The sequence below is a fragment of the Heptranchias perlo genome, chromosome 12, assembly GCF_035084215.1.
Source record: "Heptranchias perlo isolate sHepPer1 chromosome 12, sHepPer1.hap1, whole genome shotgun sequence".
In the NCBI taxonomy this organism is placed as follows: domain Eukaryota; kingdom Metazoa; phylum Chordata; class Chondrichthyes; order Hexanchiformes; family Hexanchidae; genus Heptranchias; species Heptranchias perlo.
In genome coordinates this window covers 31637608-31656636 of record NC_090336.1, presented here as the reverse complement: position 1 = coordinate 31656636, position 19029 = coordinate 31637608, and the positions used below count along the sequence as shown (strand labels likewise).

Here is a 19029-nt window from a genome sequence, read left to right as displayed (position 1 = left end):
CAGCAGGAGTCACTGGGTCACAGTTAAATGTGGGAAACTTGGTTGTTTTTTCGCTCTCTTGGACAGGGACAGGGGCAGTGAGACCAACTTTAGCACCTTAGACACCCTAAAATGCTTTAAAAAGCGATGATAAGTCAGATGCTTAGCTCTTCTCCCATTCACAGACCAAAGATGGCCACCAAGCATTTAATTTACATATCATAGAATCATAGAAAGGTTACAGCATGGAAGCAGGCCATATGGCCCATTGAGTCCATGCCGGCTCTATGAAAGAGCATTCCAGCTAGTCCCACTCCCCCGCCCTATCCCCGTAGCCCTGCCAATTTTTTCCTTTCAAGTACTTATCCAGTTCCTTTTTGAAAGCCATGATTGAATCTGCCTCCATCACCCCCTCAGGCAGTGCATTCCAGATCCTAACCATTCGCTGCATAAAAAAGTTTTTCCTCATGTCACCTTTGGTTCTTTTGCCAATCATCTTAAATCTATGCCCTCTGGTTCTTGACCCTTCTGCCAATGGGAGCAGTTTCATTCTATCTATTCTGTCTAGAACCTTCATGATTTTAAATATCTCTATTAAATCTCCTCTCAACCTTCTCTGTTCCAAGGAGAACAACCCCAGCTTCTCCATTCTATCCATGTAACTAAAGCCCCTCATCCCTGGAATCATTCTCGTAAATCTTTTCTGCACCCTCTCTGAGGCCTTCACTTCTTTCCTAAAGTGCGGTGCCCAGAACTGGACACAATACTCCAGTTGTGGTCGAACCAGTTGTTTATAAAGGTTCATCATGTCTTCCTTGCTTTTGTACTCCACGCCTCTATTTATAAAGCCCAGGATCCCGTATGCTTTTTTAACCGCTTTCTCAACCTGCCCTGCCACTTTCAATGATTTGTACACATATACCCCCAGATCTCTCTGTTCCTTCACCCCATTTAGAATTGTGCCCTCTAGATTATATTGCCTCTCCTCGTTCTTCCTACCGCAATGTATCACTTCGCAATGTACCATTATAATGTTCCAATTTTATCTCCTATGGCAAAATAAATAACCTTGGCTGTTTACCTATAATTTCCCAAAACATGCAGTGAAGGGGAAATTCAATTCCAAGTGTTGCAGAGAATAGCAGGATAGTACATTTGTTCTAAAGTTGCACATACATGCAAATCAGTCATTCACAACTCATGAAATAGGTTGCATGATTTCCTTTCATTTGCTCCAGAAATTGTAAACAGTTAACTGGAAGAGATCCTGTAAAATTCAACTTGCGAGCATATTGTGTATCGTTAGTCTTGTGATAGGTTCAGCGGCCATTACAACATAATAACTCAGTCAGGATTTAACACTAAAACCAGGATTGGAAAAACTTAGCTCACTTGGCATTGCCGCTGTTGTCTTTTCTATTTTTATTTTAAAATGTTGTTGTTTTATTAACTATTTACTTCTTTGATTAGTGGAAATCAACTTTTATTATCTCGTACCCTGTCCCATAACAGACTTTATCACTTAAATAAATTTAATAATCTCTGATGGACAAAATTTATTGTGCCAAGTTTTATGACTGTCTTTATTGCTGCCCGTTTATTACTAAATAGTAAAACGTTTGTTGCATTATAAATTCTGAATCACTACCATCCATGGAATGGAACTACTGGTAGAATGGGTACCTAGTTGGGCTGTTATGTAGCCTATATGAAAGGAGTTTTCAAAGGATTGATCTGGCTTCTTGCGGATGTGTCCAGAGAACAAAACATTGTCAGTTTGGCAACAACATTGATTTGTTAGCGTTGGTCAGAAGCTCAAATGTCGAACAGAGGGTGTGGACATGTATAGCAGGGGAGGAGGAATCCCAATGACTGACTAAATGTGGTGTGGCACTGAGTCATACAGATCAGTTGGGTTTCTGGTTCGATTTTGGTCTGTTCTTAGTTAATTGAGGGCCAATTATGTGGGTAGTACAACTGTAGTACCGGTGAGGATCAGGCGGGCAAACCTTAGGCTTGCTTCACGCCCGATACACAAAGAGTACTATTCTGTGGCCATACTGCATTTTGAGAGAAGAGGGCAATCATGTTTTTACTGCAGTGCTTTTTGGCTGTCAGCCATGGCTCAGTTGGTAGCATTCTCGCCTCTGAATCAAAAGGTTTGTGGGTTCAAGTTTCACTCCAGAGACTTAAGCACAAAGGCTAAGCTGACACTTTAGTGCATTACCGAGGGAGTGCTGCTCTGCCAAAGGTGCTGTCTTTTGGATGAGACATTAAACCGAGGTCCTGTCTGCCCTCTCAGGTGGACTTAAAAGATCCCACGGCACTATTTTGAAGAAGAGCAGGGGAATCCTCCGCAGTGTCCTGAGGAACGTGGGCACTAGGGTCCTGGTTGAACGGTTTCTTGAGGTCAAAATGGTCCATTAACTTCCTGTTCTGGGTCATGAGCTAACCCTGCAACTGCTTGTGGCACATCTAATATTGCTGTCGCAGTCTGGTCCTACACATTATCTGGTACAATGCCAGCCCTGAGAGACAGCTTCAAGATATATGGCAATTCCTCCCTTTCCCTTGATACTGAACATTACGTCAGAATGTGTGTGGGAACAGACTGCTGGGCGGAAATTAGATTGTTGAAGCCCTGCATTATAGCTCTCCCAGTCCTATCCCCCAGCATGTTGAAACTGGACAAGAGAGACCACTGTTTATTGGAATCTAAGATATCTATAGTGCCAGCCAGCACATTTATTAGAGAAACTTCACTTGGATTTAGGACTTCTATCATTATGATTTCCAATGCAGATGAGCCTTGATTGGCCATTCTCTCCATGGTGGTCAGTCATCACTGCACAAATACGGGAGTGGACCTCTGTGAGGTTGACCCCAGACTTTGCAGAATGCTTGGCACACACTTAGGGGGAGCAATTTGAGCTGAAACCTGGATCAGCGAGGTTTCTGCCCCATGTATGTAGGTGATGCAGTGTGTACATGTAGGATGGGCACAGTTACGGAGGGTTGCCATTCTCTGAGGAACTGTACCACAGCACATGGGAGAAACAAAGAGACAGAATGTGCAAAGTAGGAAACTTCTGCCTGTCCAGCTAAGAGAGAGGCTAAGGTTCAAGCAGATTTTTGAATCTAATCTAAGGGAAGCTATGCATATCTTTGACATACCTACGATATTGTTACATGATTGAACATGGATAGATTTTTAATGGACAGTAATGGGTGACACAGTGAATCATTCAGTCATTGTTTTTAACATGATAATGAATATGACCTCAAATGAAATTATGCCACGGTTGTCCATCTAACGGCATTGTTTCCCCCTCCACTCTTTTTATGACTAACATCATAATTTATGGAAGATATAATGAATGAAGACAGCATTGTTATGACATACAATTCACTGACGTGACATCCAGAAGTTGCCTCCTGTAATTAATCATGAATCATTAATCATGCAGTCATTATCTTCTATTTTATTTTTAATTATTATAAGTATGTATGATAGCTGAGCTTTATGAATAGTGACAGTGATTGCTAGAGTTCTGATTTTTTTTTAGTGTTATTAACCATTTGGCCTCAGCAGTCTACTTGCTTTCAACAAAAAGAAACCAGACTGCTTTGTAAAACAACAATTGGGGATAGAGAGTGCAAAACTGCCACCTCTACAGACAAATGCAATGCGATTTGTTTAAAAAATATGATAAAGTGGGCCTGTTGATAACTACGTTTATGTACCACATGTGTGGTCCCTAGACTGGTGGTTTATGATCAGCTGGTATCTTGTCAATTGTATGATTCAGACAAATCAATGCTCACAGTGGGATCTTGTTAAGTCTGAAGTAATCTCAACCCTGACAGGACTTTTAATGGCAAATAGTTCTCTTGGTGTAAACAGAATTCATCACTAATTAGTGGTTTACTATAGGAAAATAAATTCCTTCCTTTGGTGCAAATATTGTAATCCATTTTTGCTCTTTGTTGATAAAATGATGCTGGCATTCATTTTTTTTTGTTGAGAAATGAAGGTGAAGGGCCTAGGGTCATAGTGCAGGACTTTACCATGGTTGAAAAGAATAGGAGAGAAAACAAGAAACAGTGGTTAGGTAATGCCAACTGTAGGTTTTAAAAGCAGGTAGAATGAAGGGGTGATTGAGCAAGGTAAGGAATTTTCCTTACCTCATCTCCAAAAAAAGAACAGCCAGGAACAGCATATACAATGAAATATTTGCAGGTTAGGAGCAACAAGAGTGAACATGGCATTTGTATTAGTAAAAGAGAACACTGAATTACAAACAACACAGAATACAGAGATCATGCTCCAAACATCGCAATCATATTTTTAGTTTAAAATGGCCCCAATTTTTGTGTCCATTATCTCCTATAAACAAGTGTGTGCACACAGAATAATGGAGTTGATAATGGACAGAGATTGGTGATGCTAGATCTCTGGTCATTTTGCAAATGACGCACTTCCAGCTCAGGCACCGGAAGCTCCTGCCAGAAATAGTTGGGGGCTTCATTATTAGATTTTAATGGGAGGGAAGTGACATCATTTAGTGGTCGACACCATTTCCATCTTTTCTGCTGGAAGGGCACAATTTAATCTTGCCCATATAAATTCAGTGTACAGGGTCATTAAGCTGTCCCTTTCAATAAAAAAGGGTATTTAAAGGGACAGCCAGCAACTTTTAGGATTATTTAAAATAGTTTTTTTTTACTTTTGCTGATCTTGTTTTTTTTGTGTGGTCAACTCTGTTGGTGAAGAAGTTTGTAGGCAGGCTTTTGGTGCACTTATTTTAAAGGCAATCTACCCCTTGTGTTAATGGCTGTCCCTATTTGAATCCCTCTTTACTTGCACGACTTGGACAAAGAAAATGAGGAGGAGGGTTGCAAAGCAAGCTGGATTGCATGAAAGGAGGAATGTACGTATCCACATTACTCTCTCAACTGCACATATAAACAATCTATGCAGAGTCTGTTGTCATGTGGCTGCAAACTGACCTGGAGTCAAACTCCAGGGCAAGCATGATACTACCAGTGGCTGTCAAGTTCGCTTTAGGCCTGAACTTTATCGTCTCAGGCTCATTTACAGGCTGCCACAGGCGACATCAGTGATATCAGTCAATCTGCAGTCTGCAAATGAATTAAGCAAGTGACATGCATTATTTGTTAGAGCAAGCAACTCCATATCCTTGCCCCAGGTTTGAGCATTCAAGAGGGATAAACTCAGGGCCTTGTCCATGAGGGGCTCCAGTGCACATGTGTCTGGAGATGCCACGTACTATACGGTGGAATGCAATGTACAGATTTCATGCATCAATCCAATGCACATGTTTGTTGTGGACTCCTTCGCACTAACTGACCAATGCTGAAATTTGCTAGGCACAGACTTCATTGACTGCAACAATCTTTGATACTCAGAAAGGATCCTTCTTTTCAAAGCAGGCCCCCAGAGGTCCAAAATCCTGTCCTCACCAGCTGAGGATGGACGTCAGCTAGCCCTCCAGACAGCAGATTCTTGCCCCTCCCCTGCCACTGTCAACTGCTCCTCCTTGACCGTGCTGTGTTGTGTGTATCATCCAGTGCACTCTCCTCAACCTCAATCTCAAACTCCCCCAGGATGGATATACTTGTACTGCTGTTTTGAGGAATTAAGTTGAGAGATAGTGCATACAGTGAGATAGAAATTTCATGTAGGTCCTTGGCCCTTGCCACATCTTCATGTGGTACACCTCAACAAAGAAAAGAACAAGTGTTACAGTGAGGTCCTGATGACAACTTAATAAGATGTGGCTTATTCAATGACTCATCATCAACAGCTCTCTGGGGTAGAGAATTCCAAAGATTCACAACCCTCTGTGTGAATAAATTCCTCCTCATCTCAGTCTTGAATGGCCGACCCCTTATCCTGCGAATATGCCCCCTAGTTCTAGACTCTCCAGCCAGGGGAAACAATCTCCCAGCATCTACCCTGTCAAGCTCCCTCATGATCTTATATGTTTGAATGAGATCACCTCTCATTCTTCTAAATTCCAGAGAATATAGGCCCATTCTATTCAACCTCTCTTCATAGGACAACCCTCTCATCCCAGGAATTAATCTAGTGAACCTTTGTTGCACCGCCTCCAAGGCAAGTATATCCTTCCTTACATAAGGAGACCAAAACTGTACACAGTACTCCAGGTGAGGTCTCACTAAAGCCCTGTACAACTGTAGTAAGACTTCCCTACTCTTGTACTCCAACCCCCTTGCAATAAAGGCCAACGTGCCATTTGCTTTGCTAATTGCCTGCTGTACCTGCATACTAACTTTTTGTGTTTCTTGTAAGAGGACACCCAAGTCTCTCTGAACACCAACATTTAATAGTTTCTCACCATTCAATAAATATTCTGTTTTTCTATTCTTCCTACCAAAGTGAATAACCTCACATTTCCCCATATTATACTCCATCTGCCACCTTCTTACCCATTCACTTAACCTGTCTATATCCCTCTGCAGATCCTTTGCCCCAATTTTCAAATGAAAATTGTGAGAGCGTTGGGGGCAGGGGGACTGCGAAAATCGGGAAAATCCCGAGCAGGTGAGGAAGTCGGCCCCAACCCACTGACTACCAGGTTTCCACAGATGCGCCTGTGTATGCGCACGCTTCCTGAATGCAGAAGTCCCGCTGGCATAGTTAAAGACCCAAATGTACCTCATTGAGGTACTTATGGTACTCTATTTCTGACATAGTAGATCGTTAAACCAATTTTAAACTTATCTGGGTGGCTTTCCCATGGCTTCCGATTCACGCCTGGTGAAACCAGACATGGAGGGCCAGATCAGGCAAAAATAAATGAAATAAATTAAATAAATAACCATTGCACAAAGTTTAAAAAAAACAAAATAAACCTACCTTTCCACCCTGCTCCAATCTCCCCCTCTCCCCCACCCCAATCTCCCCCTCTCCCCACCCCGATCCTCCCCTCTCCCCCACCCCGATCTTTCCCGCTCCCCCACCCCGATCTTCCCCACTCCCCCCCGATCTTCCCCACTCCCCCACCCCGATCTTCCCCTCTCCCCCACCACGATCTTCCTCTCTCCCCCACCCCGATCTTCCCCTCTCCCCCACCCCGATCTTCCCCTCTCCCCCACCCCGATCTTCCCCTCTCCCCACCCCGATCTTCCCCTCTCCCCCACCCCGATCTCCCCCTCTCCCCCACCCCGATCTCCCCCTCTCCCCCACCCCGATCTCCCCCTCTCCCCCACCCCGATCTCCCCTCCTCCCCCACCCCGATCTTCCCCTCTCCCCCACCCCGATCTTCCCTTCTCCCCCACCCCGATCTTCCCCTCTCCCCCACCCCGACCTTCCCCTCTCCCCCACCCCGATCTTCCCCTCTCCCTGACCCCGATCTTCCCCTCTCTCCTACCCCGATCTTCCCCTCTCCCCCACCCCGATCTTCCCCTCTCCCCCACCCCGAACTTCCCCTCTCCCCCACCCCGATCTTCCCCTCTCCCCCAACCCGATCTTCCCCTCTCCCCCACCCCGATCATCCCCTCTCCCCCACCCAGATCTTCCCCCCTCCCCCACCCCGATCTTCCCGCCCACACCCCGAGCTTCCCCTCTCCCCCCCGATCGTCCCCTCCCCCCCACCCCCGATATTCCCCTCTCCCCAACCCAGATCGTCCCCTCTCCCCCCCCGATCTCCCCCTCTCCCCCATCCCGATCGTCCCTTCTCCCCCCCCGATCTCCCCCTCTCCCCCACCCCGATCTTCCCCTCTCCCCACCCCGATCTTCCCCTCTCCCCCACACCGATCTTCCCCTCTCCACACCCCGATCTTCCCCTCTCCCCACCCCGATCTTCCTCTCTCCCCACCCCGATCTCCCCCTCTCCCCCATCCCGATCTCCCCCTCTCTCCCACCCCGATCTTCCCCTCTCCCCCACCCCGATCTTCCCCTCTCCCCCACCCCGATCTTCCCCTCTCCCCCACCCCGATCTTCCCCTCTCCCCACCCCGATCTTCCCCTCTCCCCACCCCGATCTTCCCCTCTCCCCACCCCGATCTTCCCCTCTCCCCACCCCGATCTTCCCCTCTCCCCCACCCCGATCTTCCCCTCTCCCCACCCCGATCTTCCTCTCTCCCCACCCCGATCTCCCCCTCTCCCCCATCCCGATCTCCCCCTCTCTCCCACCCTGATCTTCCCCTCTCTCCCACCCCGATCTTCCCCTCTCCCCCACCCCGATCTTCCCCTCTCCCCCACCCCGATCTTCCCCTCTCCCCCACCCCGATCATCCCCTCTCACCCACCCCGATCAACCCTTCTCCCCCACCCCGATCTTCCCCCCTCCCCCACCCCGATCTTCCCCCCTCCCCCACCCCGATCTTCCCCCCTCCCCCACCCCGAGCTTCCCCTCTCCCCCCTGATCGTCCCCTCTCCCCCACCCCGATCTTCCCCTCTCCCCCACCCCGATCTTCCCCTCTCCCCACCCCGATCTTCCCCTCTCCCCACCCCAATCTTCCTCTCTCCCCACCCCGATCTCCCCCTCTCCCCCATCCCGATCTCCCCCTCTCTCCCACCCCGATCTTCCCCTCTCCCCCACCCCGATCTTCCCCTCTCCCCCACCCCGATCTTCCCCTCTCCCCCACCCCGATCATCCCCTCTCACCCACCCCGATCAACCCTTCTCCCCCACCCCGATCTTCCCCCCTCCCCCACCCCGATCTTCCCCCCTCCCCCACCCCGAGCTTCCCCTCTCCCCCCTGATCGTCCCCTCTCCCCCACCCCGATCAACCCTTCTCCCCCACCCCGATCAACCCTTCTCCCCCACCCCGATCTTCCCCCCTCCCCACCCCGATCTTCCCCCCTCCCCCATCCCGATCGTCCCTTCTCCCCCCCCCGATCTCCCCCTCTCCCCCACCCCGATCTTCCCCTCTCCCCTCCCCGATCTCCCCCTCTCCCCCACTCCGATCTCCCCCTCTCCCCCACCCCGATCTTCCCCTCTCCCCACCCCGATCTTCCCCTCTCCCCACCCCGATCTTCCCCTCTCCCCACCCCCGATCGTCTCCTCTCCCCCCGATCTTGCTCTCTCCCCACCCCGATCTTCCCCTCTCCCCCACCCCGATCTTCCCCTCTCCCCCACCCCGATCTTCCCCTCTCCCCCACCCCGATCTTCCCCTCTCCCCCACCCCGATCTTCCCCTCTCCCCCACCCCGATCTTCCCCTCTCCCCACCCCGATCGTCCCCTCTCCCCACCCCCAATCATCCCCTCTCCCCGATCTTCCCCTCCCCCAATCTTACCCTCCGCCCCGATCTTCCCTTCTCCCCCACCCCCGATCTTCCCCTCTCCCCACTCCGATCTTCCCCTCTCCCCACCCCGATCGTCCCCCCTCCCCCAATCTTCCCGTCCCCCGATCTTCCCCTCTCCCCCACCCCCTATCGTCCCCTCTCCCCCCCGATCTTCCCTTCTCCCCCACCCCGATCGTCCCCTCTCCCCCCCCCGATCTTCCCCTCTCCCCACCCCGATCTTCCCCTCTCCCCACCCCCGATCATCACCTCTCCCCCGATCTTCCCCTCCCCCAATCTTCCCCTCCCCCCGATCTTCCCCTCTCTCAATCTTCCCCTCCGCGCCTATCTTCCCTTCTCCCCCACCCCCGATCTTCCCCTCTCCCGACCCCGATCTTCCCCTCTTCCCACCCCGATCTTCCCCTCTCCCCACCCCGATCTTCCCCTCTCCCCACCCCCGAGCATCACCTCTCCCCCGATCTTCCCCTCCCCCAATCTTCCCCTCCCCCAATCTTCCCCTCTCTCAATCTTCCCTTCCGCCCCGATCTTCCCCTCTCCCTACCCCGATCTTCCCCTCTCCCCACCCCAATCTTCCCCTCTCCCCACCTCCGATCATCCCCTCTCCCCCGATCTTCCCCTCCCCCAATCTTCCCCTCCCCCCGATCTTCCCCTCTCTCAATCTTCCCCTCCGCCCCTATCTTCCCTTCTCCCCCACCCCTGATCTTCCCCTTTCCCCCACCCCGATCTTTCCCTTTCCCCCACCCCGATCTTCCCCTCTCCCCCACCCCGATCTTCCCCTTGCCCCACCCTGATCTTCCCCTCTCCCCACCCCCGATCATCCCCTCTCCCCCGATCATCCCCTCTCCCCCGATCTTCCCTTCTCCCTCCCCCAATCTTCAGCGTCCTCCACTCTCTGTTCCAGCACTGGATGACGCCTCTTTCTCTCATTCTTCCCCCTCCACCACCCTCGGCGTTGCAGCTCCTGTCACTAGCCAGCCTATCAATCAGGCTGGCTGCCGGGCGCAAAACCCGGAAACAACTTTAATCACCATCAATTCCATCGTGATCGCGTCAGAAAAGGTAAGTTTTTTTTAATCTGGGTTTGCCATGTGCGCCTTCACCGTTCTCCCCCCACCCCCGCTGCCAACCAGCCACCATATTAAAATTGAGCCCTTTGTGTCCTCCTCACAGCTTACTTTCCCAATAAGCTTTGTATCGTCAGCAAACTTGGATACATTACTCTCAACCCCTTCATCTAAGTCATTAATATAGATTATATAAATAGCTGAGGCCCAAACACCGATCCTTGCTGCACCTCACTAGTTGCAGCCTGCCAACCTGAGAATGACCCGTTTATCCCGACTCTCTGTTTCCTGTACTTTAACAAATTCTCTACCAATGATAATATATTACCCCCAACCCCACGAGCCCTTAACTTGTGTGACAACCTTTTATGTGGCACCTTATCGAATGCATAAAAATGTTGTAATATGTCTTATGTATTGTTATTTTAATACAATCTTAATTGAGCAAAAAAAACACCTTTGACCACAAGGTGATCAGTAAGTGGTCCGCACGTAACGTCCTCGAGACCCTGCAGGAAAAGGAGATAGTGGATCCTGTCGGTTGGTTCCCCGAGCAGACTGTCAATGTCATTTGGCAGAACGCCTCATCGCCAGAGCTTTCAAACAAGCACCAAGACATAGCTTGGCTGGTTTTGAGAAGGGCTCTTCCTGTCAGATCCTTCATGTACTCCCGGACTCTCAGCACCTCCGCGCGCTGTCCCCGAGGAGGCTGCGGTGGAGACGAGACCGTCACCCATCTCCTTCTGGAATGTGCCTTTGTGAGGAAGGTCTGGAGAGAGATGCAGTGGTATCTGTCCAGGTTCGTCCCGAGCAGTTCCGTAACACAGGATTCTGTGCTCTACGGGCTGTTCCCGGGGACGCACACTGAGACGGACATCAGCTGCTGCTGGAAGACCATCAACTCGGTGAAAGACGCCCTTTGGTCTGCCCGAAACTTGCTGGTTTTCCAGTGGAAGGAGCTGTCCTTGGCTGAGTGTTGCAGACTGGCACATTCCAAGGTCCAGGACTATGTGCTCAGGGACGCACTGAGGCAGGATGCGGCCGCCGCAAAGGCTCTGTGGGGAAAGGCAACCGTTTAGAGCCTTCCCGCCATTGTATACCGAGGGGCTGCAATCAGGGAAAAAAAACCCGGGTAGAATGTAACATTCAAATTGAGGTAATGTACCTGTGATGTACCTGTAATGAATCTGTAATCAATAATCTGTATTGAGTGTAATGCAATGAGGCACCCTAGAGTGTCATGAACTGTAATTATGTACAATGTGTTCATTGAACTGCACTTGATGTAACCTGCAAATTGTATAATCTGTATTGTGTATATTTGGAATGTGATATGAACAACTGTATTGTATATATTGCTGCAAATTTTATGAATAAAGTATATTTTATGAAAAAAGTAAGGATCCACCTGTCATTAATATTACATTGTATCACACATTCATTTATATTTGTCACAATACAAAACTCAGACAGTGATGAGGAAAAATACATGTTAAACATTTAGAAAGTCAAGATCACGTGATAAAAGGTGTTCTCAGCACTGGTATCTTGACATCAAGTTAGCTCCCACCTCAGGATTACTGATTCTGGAATGGCAGATTGCCAAACTTCTGTATCCCTGCAACTGTTTACAAAGATAAATGATATCTAGGTGAAATAAGTATTTTATTGCCACGTTTTTCTGCAGGACTACCTTAAGCTCTAGTAACTTACCTAAATATAACACAGGTAAAAGCTCTTTCCCTTTATCATTTAAACACTAAGGCCTGAGCGCTAAACCTAACTATATGCATATGCAGATATCTGGCATTGCTCACAGTGAATCAGAAGTTTTGTAAGAACCAAGTAGTATTATTAAGGACATTGGTTTACCAGCATTGGGGCATCCCTGGAATTTGAGGGCATTGGAAAATGGGACCACCAATAGCAGTACTGGGATGGGGTCTGAAGATCAAACAATATTTTGAGAGGGGTCTTTGGGTCTGAGAGCACTGAGAGGCAGACATTGGAGTTTAAAATCACTGAATACAAAAGTTCTGGTAACATTGGGTCAGATACTTGGATCTGCCATCACGGGCAGGAGTTGTGTGATCTGGGAGCAATGTCCTGGGGTCTGGAAGAATTTTTATGGCTCTGGGGTCTGGAATCCCTTGGAGGACAGTCTATGAATTTGTGAGCACGGAGAGAGAGTCTTGGGATCCAGAAGTAGGGGAAGAAAGTCCTAAGGAAGAAGGCTGTGGAGTCCAGAAGGTGTAGGAGCATTGGTGGGACCGAACTCTGGCTTTAATTTTAGGCCACCCACCCCTTCAAACGCTTCTCTGTTGTCAGCTAGTTCCTGTCTTAAATCATCTAAGGTATTGTTATCATTGTATCATAGTAGGTACAGCAAAGGAGGAGGCCATTCAGCCCATCATGCCTGTGCCGGCTCTATGAAAGAGCTATCCAATTAGTCCCACTCCCCTGCTCTTTCCCTGTAGCCCTGTAATTTTTTTCCCTTCAAGTATTTATCCAATTCCCTTTTGAAAGTTACTATGGAATCTGCTTCCACCATCCTTTCAGGCAGTGCATTCCAGATCATTACAACTCACTGCGTAAAAAAATGTTTCCTCGTGTCGCCTCTGGCTCTTTTGCCAATCACTTTAAATCTGTGTCCTCTGGTTGCCAGCCCTTCTGCCACTGGAAACAGTTTCTCCTTATTTACTTTGTTAAAATCGTTTATGATTTTGAACACCTCTATCAAATCTCCCCTTAACCGTCTCTGTTTTAAGGAGAACAACCCCAGATTAACAGTCTCTCCACAAAACTGAAGTATCTCACCCTGGTACCATTCTAGTAAATCTCTTCTGCAGCCTCTCTAATGCCTTGACATACTTCCAAAAGTCTGGTGCCCAGAATTGAACACAATATTCTAGCTGAGGCCTAACCAGTGGTTTATAAAGGTTTTGCATAACTTCCTTGCTTTTGAACTCTATGCCCCTATTAATAAAGCTCAGGATCCCATATGCTTTTTTTAACAGCCGTCTCAACTTGTCTTGCCACCTTCAAAGATTTGTGTATGTGCACCCCAGGTCTCTCTGCTCCTGGACCCCCTTTAAAATTGTATCATTTAGTTTATATTGGCTCTCCTCATTCTTCCTACCAGAATGCATCACTTCACACCACTGCGTTAAATTTCATCTGGCATGTATCTGCCCATTTCACCAGTCTATGTCCTCCTGAAGTCTGTTACTATTCCCCACATTGTTTACTGCATTTCTGAGTTGCGTGTCATCTGCAAACATTGAAAATATACCCTCCACACCCAAGTCCTGGTCATTAATATATCTCAAAAAGAGCAGTGGTCCCAATACTGACCCCTGAGTTTAAAGTTTTTAATAAACACAAATTTCCATAAACAAACAAAACTTCCCTCATAAAATGTTTAAAAGTTCATTATTTTAACAATTTCCAAGTTTTCACACCAGAAAAAAATTACTTTTTTCAGAAGAGAAAGATTTTTCAACTGAATTAGGTCCCAAAACAAAGATCAGAGGGGCTTGCAATGCTTCCCACAGATATTGGCCAACGAGGAGGAACCCATTCATTCAGCTTTATCTTCCGGCTAGTTTTAAATACTTGGAGAAAGTAACTTTCCACTGAGAAAAATAAACCCATGGTTGATTAACAATCTTAGTTTTACTTTCTAAGTAGCAGCAAAAGAAACTGCAGGAGCTGTTAACCCCATGTGTTGTGTAACTCTCTCGAAGCTAAAAATGAGCAGTTTGTAATAGAAAGGGAGCTGTTATTAATATTTTAAATGTGAAACTTCCACGAAATAAGGCTCTGAGAACTCATACTCCAGTTTGTTTTGAATTTCTTTTTTGGACAATGCAAAGAAACTTACACATTCTCACAAGAGGAGTGGATACATTCCTCCTGCTTCAACTCAGGAATCTACTGATGCATGCAAACTGCTTATGATCAGGATGCACAGATTATATGCTGGGAAATTCTGCAAGCTGCACATTTTCAGAGTGCATGAATGTGGTTGGTGATTACCATTAACTTCATGCTGCAAGAAAATATTCAGTAGGCTTTTGAGATAGGCTGATGCCCTGAAGTAAAACACTAAGACAATTAATTGTGGATATATAATCATGTTATTGTGAAATATTATTTTTTTTGTTGTTTATAATTCGTTTAAAATTTTATTTTGGATGTTAGAAATTTCAGTTACTCAGAAAAAAAATGGCGGATGTTTTTTTTCACAAGGCGCGTTGAATGATTCCATTGGTTCAATTTTTTTCTCTTCTTTTTATTATTGGTGGGCACTCCTGATTGGTCATTCAGGATTGGTTGTTTTCATAAGTCCTTAGTAGTTTCTCATTGGCTGTTTTCTACTCGCTATTGATTCATCCGTCCCCTACCTCTTCAGTTCAAATTTGCTGCTGTTTTACTTTGAAGTAATGAATAAAATGTGACTGTGACAGAAAAAAACATGACAGTTATAGAAGTGTGCATATGTTAGATGTCACAATGGTGGGTCTGTGGTATAAGATAATAAATTATGGAAGGGTTCCAGTAGCATTATAAACCACCTAATGTGGGAAAAATATGAAAATGGACACATTGGGCCCTGAAATAGGAACTTGGTTGGTGGAACAAGTTATAGCTGGCTCCTGCAGTCAAAGCAATGCTGCTTTATATGATTCAGTTATAAATTTCGCTCCTAAATTCCAGATTCTTCCAGGCATAATTATTGATTTTCATGACTGTCTCGTTTCGGTGTTCTGTGATTAACATGCTTTAGGGTTAAAAATCAAGTTTTGCTTCCATTTAGGTGTGAGTGAATTGGACTTCAGCATGTACCCACCTCGGGAAATGCAGTTAGAGTGGCTCGAGGCCTACCTGGAGGTATATAAAGAATGTACTGGCTGTGAGCCAGTGGCGATTGATCTGGAAGTGCAGAATCTCTATGTGCAAGTGAATAAATTTACGTTGGTGAGTAACAAGTGCTTAGTGACATTTTTATGTTGTAGATTGGGGCAGTGTGAGAATGACAAACAACAGTGCTCAGGACCTACAAAATGTTGGGTCCTGGTCACTATCAGAGATGCCAGGTTCTCCTCCTTTGCATTGTTAGGTGCTGTTGGTGTTGGCAGTAGTATATGTGTGCTGCATGGATACGTAAACTTTGGTCACTGCTCAGTATGAAGATGCATAAGAAGGATATTAGCATTCATATTCCTTGAAAGCTTACATTATCCATTCCTTTTAAATCACATTACGTGTTTACATTTGCCTAAATAACAACAAGGACTGCACTTCAAAAGTAATTCATTAGTGGTGAAGTGCTTTGGGACATCCTGAGGACGTGATAAGTTGTTAAATATATAAGAAAGAAAACATTCATATTTATATAGCACATTATCATGCTTGCATACAAATGGAAGTACTTTCTTTCATACGTGAGAACACTTGGAGAGTAATTGTTGACAAGTAATTGTTCTTGCTTAAGTCAACTAAATTAATTGCCTACAAAGTGACTCTTTCAGTACATAAAAAAATTGCCGGCTTCAGGCAACCCAATTTGATTGCATGTTTCATACTTGCAAAATACTTGTTTCCATGTTGCCCGCTGGCAACAGCTGCAGGCCAGGATCTCCATGAGAGCTGTTGAGAGGGTGTGTCCAATGTGGGCAAAGCCAGCTGACACTGTTATTCCCAAGTGATCTGCCATGCCAAATAATGCACCGATGATGTACTCATGTAACTGGATGCCCAAGATCTCAATAGTACCAGTCACAGTGGATGTGAGAGAATGCTATTCTGCATTTGTTCCCTAACTGCCTTGGGGCTCCCCTGCTGTCCTGGTCTTCCCCTGATAGTGTGCAGCTGACTGGTAAACAGAACACATTAACAGATGATAGGATGCCTCTCAACACCCATAGGCTCAGACGACCTTCCTCCTGGGGTCCAGACTGGCATGGTATTTCTGCTGCCAGTATTCAGTGTCAGCAGAACTTTGAACTGCCATGGGAAGGTATTATTGTGCCCCGCTGCAATTACATCCTTCACATTTCAGTTGTATGCAAGAGTACAATGAAAAGGAGTACATGTTCTATGCATGTTGTTCCCTGAGGGTCAGGAGAGAAACATGTCCAATGGGGCCATGCCTTTCATGGTGGAAAAGCAAGCATATCTACAAACAAGGGTACATTTATCTTGGCCCTTCTCCAGATACGGAAGAATGTCTGCCACCTCCGTCCTCGCAAAATTCAGCAAGACCAACCCACCTCTGAGTGAGTTGCCCACAGTGCAAGTGAGTACAGTCTTGCAACATCAGAGTTTACATAGTATTACATAGAATGTACAGCACAGAAACAGGCCATTCGGCCCAATTGGTCCATGCCGGTGTTTATGCTCCACACGAGCCTCCTCCCACCCCTCTTCATCTAACCCTATCAACATAGCCTTCCTTAAAACTAATTGAACTCCTAATAAGTAAAAAGCAATTGAATTAATCTTTAGAATTTATGTATTTCTCGTATATTTGTTTCTGGCTGTTGAACCATTTTAATATAAAAATTATAATTTTGACAAATCATGTATGATTTAAGTACAGTGGCTATTGTTATGTTGGCAAATGCAACAGCCATTCTGCACAACAACATCCTGCAAGCAGCAATGAGCTGAATTTACTTTGGTGGTATTGATTGAAGAAATGTTGAGCAGAACACTGGAAAGACTCCCTGGACAGGTATCTGGTATCACTTGGCTTTCCACAATGTCCTGATGATACACCAGTATGTGCGCTTTACTGTACTGGATGACATTTATTTAACAATGAACTCATTCCTAATGTTGTTACAACTAAGACTGATAAATGAGGTGTTGACTTCAGGGCAGTTTTGCACTTTAGAAAAAAGGTTTTTTTTAAGTTTACTTATGACTTTTAACAATCATCCTTTCCATGAGATTGGATTTGTAACTTGTTCCCGAGAGGTTAAAAATTTTAAGTTGCAGTCTCAATCACATTACAACATTGAATTACAGTATTACTATATCCATTTGTAACAGGTCCTGCAGTTTACAGTGATTGAGTTGTTTTCTCCTATTCACTGGCTTCCTTCACACGTCGATGGGTCATCACATCAGCAGACTGGAAATGGGAGTATGCGTGTGTTTTCAGTTAAACATTTTTTCAACATGTCATCTAACCCACAGGGACATTCATTTCCTTCTCATGTGTCAAATATAACCTTGCCTCCCATATTAATATTCAATTTAACTTCTCCCATTGTCACATTTACCACATTTCTTTGAACTCCCGTGCTTTTCTAAGTCAATTTCATCAGTTCTCTTTTCTTTACAAAGGCTTTAATGCTGTAAGGTACAGATGAGCATTGGCATCAATTTGAACTTTGGATCTGGATTTGGAGTTGCCAAAATATGAGTTTCCTGAATTGAAATTCAAGAAACCAAGGCCAGCTTGCAAGATGGAAGGAGTCTCCATAGAGCAATAAAGAATTCTAATGCATCTAAAACAGTGGACTAGACTAAGGAAATTAAGATGCACCACCCTCTCTCCTCCAGGCATAGAGTGGGCTACCTGGAAATTGGCTACAAACCCCATAGTTTATCCCAGAAAATTGGGAGGTGGAAACATCTTATTTCCTTGCCAATTCTGTTGGTCTTGAGGGGGATGCAGCTAAATTCTCACAGTTGAATCCAATTTCCTTCGTGGTCTAATATAACATGTGTGTGTGTGTGTGTGTGTGTGTTGGAGGTGGGGGGGAGAGGAGAGAAATTATGCATTCAAATTCTTGGTTGACTTAGGGGGACAGGTGTTGGAATTTGCTTGTAGTCTAGGAAAAGTCCATGGGGTTTCGCTGTTTTCTGTCTGAGCACAGAAGGATTAATCCAACATTCTCTGTGTGTTCCTAAAATAGGACCAGGCGACAAATCGCCTCAGGCTACATGTAAGCTAAGATTCCACCAAGACCCTATATCGTATTTTAGTAACTTGCTGGTGAGTGACTGTTAATGGTTATGATATCATAAAATATGGATAACAAACGGAACAATATTTTGTAGTCACTCTCAGCTAACTGGCCATGGACATGTGGAAAGTGCCAAACCTTCGCTTCAATTACAAATGATATTGTGCATCTGCAGAAATATCTTAAACAAGTACAGTGTGAAGGAAGTTACATTAGTTCATTTGGATTCATATGCAATTCTATTTATGTCAAATTTGGATTTTGGCAAATTAGAACTGGACCACAAATTGCAGTTTTGGTAATAAAGCATAGTTAAACACCATCGAGTCTTCCTCGAGGTCCGAAGGCACTATTAAATGTCTACTAAAATGATATGGGTGTAGGGGCCTGAATGGATCTGAAAATGTTCTTAAAGAGAGTGCTCTTCCAATGATTCCAAACCATTTTATGCTGTCTTTGTATCATTAATAGATCAATTGCAGCATGCTGCTCTGTCAGTTGATCATCCAGAAAGTATTGTTAATTGATTCTGACCCTCGAACACTCATGCTTTTTCCTCACTATTTTGCAGTGCCTCCTATTCAACCTGTCCACAGCTGGTCACATAGAAGGCCCATATCCATGTTTCCTCCATGAAAGTAACAGAACTACTTATAACAACGCAATTCAGGTCCAAGGTTCTATACTGCATGAGAAGCAGTTTTATTTCAGT

At 46.0% G+C, this 19029-nt stretch overlaps 1 protein-coding gene across 1 annotated transcript in view; it reads left to right on the top strand.

The window, feature by feature from the left end:
- LOC137327705 (ethanolamine kinase 1-like) overlaps nt 1-19029 on the top strand; it is a 363642-nt gene that overhangs the window by 234484 nt on the left and 110129 nt on the right. The window contains exon 6 of the mRNA XM_067993503.1: nt 15155-15315. Coding sequence (XP_067849604.1) covers nt 15155-15315 — 161 coding nt within the window. The remainder of the gene's footprint in view (nt 1-15154; nt 15316-19029) is intronic.